This window comes from Cicer arietinum, chromosome 8 (assembly GCF_000331145.2).
Source record: "Cicer arietinum cultivar CDC Frontier isolate Library 1 chromosome 8, Cicar.CDCFrontier_v2.0, whole genome shotgun sequence".
Classification (NCBI taxonomy): Eukaryota; Viridiplantae; Streptophyta; class Magnoliopsida; order Fabales; family Fabaceae; genus Cicer; species Cicer arietinum.
The window spans coordinates 8,734,924-8,742,988 of record NC_021167.2 but is presented as its reverse complement, the minus strand read 5'-3'; the positions used below and the strand labels follow the sequence as shown (position 1 = coordinate 8,742,988).

Here is an 8,065-nt window from a genome sequence, read left to right as displayed (position 1 = left end):
ACAAGAAAAAGTTAGTTTTACAATTTTGCAGATTTTAGAGATAAATATAGAGTATACTTATTTAAGATTTTAAAAAAGTGATTTTTATTCTATATTTTTTATAAAAATTTATTTTGAAATAATAGAAGTTTTTTAGATTTATTTGTTATCAATTAAAAAAATAGTAATTTTGTTATTTAATAATTTAGATACTTATTATTAAATATTATGATATAATAAAATTACATTTTTTTTTAAAAGGTATTTTTTTAAAAAATAATTTTTATGAAGAGCTTCTCAAAATAGTTTTTCATTTTAATTTTTTTTATAATTTTATTATTCAAAAAATGTTGTAGAAAATAGACGAAATACTTAAAATTATATTTTAAGATAAATTCATTTTTCATTTGAAGATTTACTTTTATTTTTATTTTTAAAAATATCATAACAAAAAGATAAAATACTATAATAATCACTTTTTAAAAATCTTAAACAAACGGACTCATAATAAAACTTAAATTCAGCACATCACAACTACTATAAATATAATAACACTTAAGGATTTTGATTAATTAACAGTGTAAAAATTATTTAAACTCATGTCGTATATGAATTAAATCAAGTATTTGAATATACTTTTATATCAAATAAGTGTTTATTTTATTTAAGAGAAAAAAAAGAAGTCATGCATTCTCTTTATAAACTAGTTTTAGAGAATAACAACCATTGATTTCACTTCATACTAAATAATTATAATTGTCATAATTTAAAAAATCAATGAATAAATGGTTTGAAATTGATGGTCAATGTAATTTTTTTTATACATACAATACATAATCAATAAACCTTTTATTTAAAGTTTGATATTTTTTTCTTGTAAAAAAACAAGTTTGATATAAGTTATTTTAAAATAAAAACATAAGACATATGTCCGTATATCGTCTATTATATTTTACATTACAAATTTTTATAGGAATATGGTTATTTTATTTTGAAAAGAATAATACTTGGAAGACAAATTTGACTAAACTAAAAAAATTTGAGAGATAGGTAAGACTCTTATGCCTTAACTAGGGTGTGAGCAACAATTCTTGTTTGTCTTCTAATGAAATTAATCATATAGATTTAAAGTAATTGTACTACATTGCAAAATAGATTCAAATTGTAATTGTGTTACATCGTTTAGGTTTTCATTGATGTCATATATCACTACTTTATAATGTTCGATGATAACTCGATATATACCTAGTTCTTCTAACCACATTAATGCCTCCAATAAGCCCATTGCTTCAAGCTCTCTAGGTGATAATGATGTGTTCCTACACTCTTTTTTCACTAAGAAGTTCTCTCTAATCATTTTGACTAGAGATTCATACTCCATAGCGTTGGTGGTTTTATAAAATAATAGTGTAATTCCAAATTTTGGAATTATCAATCAATTTTTAGTGATTTAGAGTATTAATCTGTATTAATCCGTATTATTTTAGAAAGTAATTTCAAATTTTGATGATTCACACTCAATATTACATTTCAAGAAGTTAGCCTCTCGCGATCTTCCAAAAAAGCAACTTTCTTTTTTGGAATACCTTAAATTTCTATAATAACATCAAATCCCTAACCGTTCAAAATTTGGAATTATCAATCAACTCTTTCATAATAATATAACAGACGAGCCTCACCTTAAATAAATCATCCTTAAACCTCTTTGTTTTATGATTATAAGCTAAACCTATGTGCTCCATACCGAATACTACATTTAAGTGAACAAATAAGTTTTTACTACTCCTCAACGAGTCACCCCAATCCTTAATATTTTAACTGTTATCACCTTCCATCTAGCTCTTATATTAACCATTACCCCTGAAAAGAGTAAATGGTAAGTCATACAAAACTAAGGTTATAGCCCATGTGAGCTCGCGATAAAGTCACCATTCAAGAAATATTTGGCTTTAAATAGATTAGTTACAATACCATCATAGTTAGTTGCATGTTTCTGAAACAGTTTTCTCAACATTAGGAGTGTTTTGATGGTGTAAGAATTGAACCGCATTGGACCACGTAAATGATTTGGTTCAATTATTGAGAACTACTTTCAAATCAAATTCAGTCCAGTTCTGAATCGGTTTAAAACTAGTTTATAAATATAAAATAGTTTAATATTTAAAAAAATTAGTTAAAATCAATTTTAAAATAGTTATTAAAAAAAAATTGAAATTCTTTTGTGAAAAAATATCAAATTTTTTTTCCAAGAAAATAAATATAAAATATTTCCCCAATAAAAAAACCTTTTTAAAAAAATAATTATGAAATTCTTTTGACAAAAATTTCTCGATTTTTTTTCTTCGAGAAAAATAGATATAAAAAATTTCTCGATAAAAAAAACATTCAAGAAAAAAAAAGATTTTTTTTAATTCTTTTTCGATATAAATATAAAATAGTTTAATATTTAAAAAAAATAGTTAAAATCAATTTTAAAATAGTTATTAAAAAAAAATTGAAATTCTTTTGTGAAAAAAGATCAATTTTTTTTCCAAGAAAATAAATATAAAATATTTCCCCGATAAAAAAACCTTTTTGAAATTCTTTTGACAAAAATTTCTCGATAAAAAAAAACATTCAAGAAAAAAAAGATTTTTTTAATTCTTTTTCGATATTTTTTTTTGAAAAAAAAATATTAATTGATGTTAAAAACAATTACTCTACCAAAAGATTTTTTTTAATTTTTTCTTGATTTTTTTTCTTCGTGCAAAACTGATATAAAAAAACACATTTAAGAAAAAAAATATTTTTTTTAATTATTTTTCGATTTTTTTTTTGAGAAAAAAAAATCTTAATTGATGTTAAAAACAATTACTCTACCAAAAAAAAATCTCATTCACTCCAACAAGAAAATATTCACGCAGAGTAAGTAACAGTGACTTAAGCTACAAACTTTACAAAAATTGTGTATTTTATAATTCATTTTTATTTTATTTTAAATTGTTATTGACGAATAAGAAATTACAAAAATGCTACATGTGACTAATATTGCCATGTCAAAAGACAAATAAGTGGAATAATTAATTATGTTAGGAATGGAATATAAAAAAATTCAGATATTAAAACTAAATTTACCCTATATATGTATAAAAAAACTATTAACCCAAAAAAAACAATTAAAAGGAAAATCAAAGACCTAACCCACATGATTAGGGATGGCCAACCAAGACCTAACCCACATGATTAGGGCCAACATGATGCTACACTTAAGATAGTTTATTTTGGCTTTATATTATTAATAATTCTATTATTACTTCAAATACCACATAACTTCTTCTATTGGTTATGGCTACAATAAATATTTTGATCAAGCCTCCTCTTGCCAAACACAGTTCATGTTTGGTTGAGTACTTTGTTTAACTCATCCACATTTTTACATTGATAAACAAAGAATCATGATGGGAATAGTAGCAGAGTAAAAGCATATAGTAGGGACAAGACCTCAATATAGCTAGTACATTTGGGTCAATGGCATGAGCAGTTCTAAAAAAGTCATCAGATGTTTTACCATATATAAAAAAAAATAAAAATAAAGTTTGTCATTGCCGATTATAGTTTATTGAGACACTAGTGGACGAAACAAGCATGCCCAAATGAATGCTTGGTTGGAAAAAAAATACTTTAATCAATGATAACGAAAGCAAAATTAAATAGAAACTTAGTGTGACAAATAACAAAAAAGAATGATAAGATGAAAGAAACAATGTGAAAATGAAATGTGAATACTTAAGATTAAGAATGATAATTGAATACTTCAATATGTCAAGTGTATATATATCAAAATTACTGCCTCAATTTTTTTTCTTTCAAAGTTACAAAAAAGAGATTAAATTTGTCTTTTACAAGTCATTTTAATATTAAATGTGTCTTCAGTTAATTAATTTTGATTCATACTTGATCTTGTTAGGATCAAGAATAATGACAAAACGGAATTTGCAGATGATGGACAACATTTCGTCTGTTGTCGAATGATAGGGGTGTATACATGCAAACATTTATATAACGTTCAAGTCAGTAAACAATTGAGTTGAAATATAGGTTTTTGAAAGATGATTCTGTACTATAATTGTGTAGAAATATGATGTTCTAACATCAAGTTTACATCACCATCTTTCAAAGGTAATGCTGCTTTACTTCTTGTGTGAGTCATCGCAATTTTGTTCTTTGTAAAAAAATATCTCATTGGATTAAGGAGCATGGGTGTTTATAAACTACATTTGGTCTCGATTCTCACACAATGCGAGACTCTTTAGTATATCGAACAATCGCCACCAGTTGAGGCTAAATGGCTAATGGTATCAAGGGTCTTCCATCATTGGTGTGTAGCAGGGATCCTCGTGGATTCAATTTCCATATACAACGACAATGATCTATAGTGAAACTTCATGACAGTTAAAAATGATTAGCGTTGGAGGAATGATGGATCCATTATATAAGCAATTGGGGGCTCTTGCTCCCACAAGATAACAAAAAAACTCAATTGATAATCGTATTATTTTTATTTTAAGCTCTATGGGACGAGTGATTAAATGATTTATTAATTACATTTATAAAAAATCATATATTTGATAGTATTGACAATAAAAACATTTTTATAATAGTACGACAGGCAGTACTATTTTTCTTTAGGTAAAATATGTATACTATAGTACGACATAGTACGTTGGAGTAGCTCCTGCGGGTGTACATGCAAAGACTCTAACACCCAAATTAACGAGTTGCAATGAGTTAGAGGTAGTTTTGGACAAAAATGAATTAAGTGTCTTGCGCTTGAACTACATGACATTTATATTTATAACTTTTTCATGAGTTGTCTCTAGATGAGTTAGATGGTTACGAGATCCTCAGTTGGATTCTCGACTTACCGCTTGATTTTGATCAAATGACAATCATTTGATCATTGATGTGTGTGTTTAACTCCAACACAAGTCCATTGTGTCACATGAGTTAAACTTATGGATCTACGAGGCTATAGATCAAGACTCATTTAGTACTCGAGTCTAATTACCATTATATTGAAATCCACGGTAAATAATATGATATTATAATTCAAATTTGTAATTATTATTAACTTTAAACAAATAAAAAACGCAACGAACTATGTTGAATATACTAATTGACCTATATACACCATTAGTGTAAGGTTGGGCCAAAGCCCAATCCAAAACAATAAAATTCCTAAAAGAAAACATACTTAGAGACTAAAATAACATTATTTCACCCATTTAGAGACCAAAATCTTGTTTACTAAATATTTAATTTTAGACAAAGATTAAAAAGGAAAGAAGGAGGTGAGTTCCTTGCTCCCGACGCATCTTGTTTGGTTTAGGTTCGGAGCTAGGTTTGGTTGAAGACTTTGTGAGGATAAGAACGACCCTTACCTCCTCTCTCTCTCTTTCTCTCTCTCTCTCTAAAAAAAACGCTATCTACCGCTTCCAAGTTCTACAAGAACCCATTCCCTCCCTCACTCTTCTTTACTTCTCAAAAGCTCTCTCTCACTTCAAACCTCTTTCTCCTCTCTCTCTCTCTCTCTCTCTCTCTCACTTAACTTAATACAAATAACCATTCACTCCAAACACACACACACAAATGGCAATTGAAAACCAAGAGACCACTGTCAGAGAAATCAAGCCAAAGAACAGAAGAATCATGGTATGCACATACTACTAGATTCTTCATTATGTTTCATGGGTTTCCTTTAGTTAATGTTAATGTCTTATGTTTAGCATTGTATCCTCTGTTCTGTTCTGTTTTTTTTTTGTTGTTGAAAACTTTGATTTGATTTTGAATAGGGTGCTGGAGGTCCTGATGATGATGATGATAACAGGTGGCCACCATGGTTGAAACCTTTGTTGAAAGAAAGTTTCTTTGTTCAATGCAAGTTACATGCTGATTCTCACAAGAGTGAATGTAACATGTATTGTTTGGATTGTATGAATGGTCCTCTCTGTTCTCTCTGTCTCGCTTATCACAAAGACCATCGAGCTATTCAGGTTTGTTCATTCTTTTCTTCACTCATCAATTGATTCAATTCTTCCAAAATATTTACTTTTTCCACAAAATCTTAAAATTTGACACATTTTGGTTTCTGGGCTACTTAGATTCGTTCCTTTTCTAAACTAATTCAGTTAAAAATCTCACCTTTATTCTCTGTTTTGAGATCTAAAGTTCTAAACCATTACCCATTGTTTTCTATTTTCTGTGCCAAATTGTTTCTTATAATGGATTTAAACAAAAGTCACATTTTTCTGATTTTGAAGCTATTTTCAATGTGGGTTATTTTTTTTTCTGTGTTTAAATAAAGTTTAACCATTGTTGTTAACTAATGTGCTAAAGTTTGAATTTTTGTGTGTGGTTTGAACAGATTAGGAGATCTTCTTACCATGATGTGATAAGGGTATCTGAGATTCAGAAGGTGTTGGACATTACTGGGGTTCAAACCTACATTATTAATAGTGCAAGGGTTGTGTTCTTAAATGAAAGGCCACAACCTAGGCCAGGAAAAGGTGTCACAAACACTTGTGAAGTTTGTGAGCGTAGTCTTCTTGATTCTTTCCGGTTCTGTTCTCTTGGTTGCAAGGTATTTAATTTAAACAAAAATGACCAAAAGAAAATTGATATTCATCATTTTTATGTATATTTTTAGATTAATTAGTACTTCATTGTTCATAACACCAATGTCTTCTCATTCTTTGACCCGGTTTTAAATCCGGAAGAAAATACTAACATTACAACTAATAAATTACTAAAAGTTTGAACAAGAAAAAAATTCAAGGATTTTGAAGAAGGAACCATCTTCCAAATATTGGACTTTGATTTGCTTTCTTTTCAAGCGTGCAAAGAAAACTTTTTGGGTTGCAACAATGAGTTGACTTTTTTCTAAATGGGTACCCTTTGATTCACGAGACTCTTGTATCCTTCAATTTATTCGTAGGACTTAATTTCTACAAAGCATTAAACAATTATTAACTACCCTATGTTTGAAAATATTGGGATTTGAATATTGACTTGAAATTAATCCTACTAATTTTTTTCAAAATATTTGTTAATTGTATTGAATTTTGATATGTTTTAGTTTATTAATTAATAATGAATGTATGTGAATGTGAATTGCAGATTGTAGGAACATCTAAGAATTTCCAGAAGAAAAAGAAACATTCAGCAGCAATGGCATCAGATTCTGAGGAATCATACAGTGGCAACAACAACATCCATAGCCGTCAGATGAAAATCAAATATCAAAGCTTCACACCATCTACACCACCCCCAACTTCAGTTAATTACAGAACAACCAAGAGAAGAAAGGGAATACCACATAGAGCCCCATTAGGGGGGCTAGTTATAGAAAATTAAATAGTTGGTATTTTTAGGTTATTTGCTATAATGCCCCTGATATATGTATACTTATGCAAGTAATGTCTTTTTTATTTTATTTTTTTAATGTTTTCTAGTGGTTTTGTGTATATTGCAAAAATCCAATAGAAGTGGGAAAAGTTTAATGGGGCAGTAGAAAATAAAGACACCTGTGAAATAGTTGGTGGTGCATTAAGCAAAAAAGAATGGCGTACCCGTGCGGGTAGCAAAAACAAGTAAGTTTCTCTTTATATATAGGTTTGGTTTACTAGAATAATTATACCTAAGTTTTGGGGTTGAAAGGTGTGAATAGTGGTTTAGTAAAAAGTGTGGCAAGAAAGGAAATGAAAATGTACTCCTTCGAAAAAGGTTATGGAAATAGAAAAATAAAAGAAATCTTATTAAATATATTCCTACGTGTACCGCATTTATTATTTTTATTTTCATCTATTTTATTTTTTCTTTCACCAAAATCATTTTTTTGTGGTTTTTATGTTTATATTTAAGTTACAAAAATATTTTGATCCTTAAATTTAAACATCAACCAATAAAAAATTTAATAGATCAAAATAATATATGATATTAAGGTGTTTGATCATTATAATGTAAAAGATCAATAAAAATAAATTATGGGACAAAGTGTGTTACTCTAAAATAAACTAAAAATAAAAAGAATGATAGAAAAATAAATATA

The 8,065-nt window shown here is 27.8% G+C and overlaps 1 protein-coding gene across 1 annotated transcript; it reads left to right on the top strand.

Moving 5' to 3' along the window:
• Positions 1-5,426: 5,426 nt before the first annotated feature.
• On the top strand, positions 5,427-7,781 carry LOC101498018 (protein RGF1 INDUCIBLE TRANSCRIPTION FACTOR 1-like). The gene is made up of 4 exons (XM_004512464.4): positions 5,427-5,670; positions 5,811-6,011; positions 6,383-6,598; positions 7,135-7,781. The coding sequence occupies exons 1-4, from the start codon at positions 5,608-5,610 to the stop codon at positions 7,369-7,371; spliced, it is 717 nt and encodes a 238-aa protein (XP_004512521.1). The 5' UTR covers positions 5,427-5,607; the 3' UTR covers positions 7,372-7,781.
• The last annotated feature ends 284 nt before the right edge of the window (positions 7,782-8,065 follow it).

Bases quoted from the DNA above. Each gene is read 5' to 3' on its own strand.
- LOC101498018 (XM_004512464.4), top strand. From the start codon at position 5,608: ATGGCAATTGAAAACCAAGAGACCACTGTCAGAGAAATCAAGCCAAAG. The intron at 5,671-5,810 runs GTATGCACATAC...GATTTTGAATAG, and splicing joins CAAAGAACAGAAGAATCATG to GGTGCTGGAGGTCCTGATGA. The intron at 6,599-7,134 runs GTATTTAATTTA...TGTGAATTGCAG, and splicing joins TCTGTTCTCTTGGTTGCAAG to ATTGTAGGAACATCTAAGAA.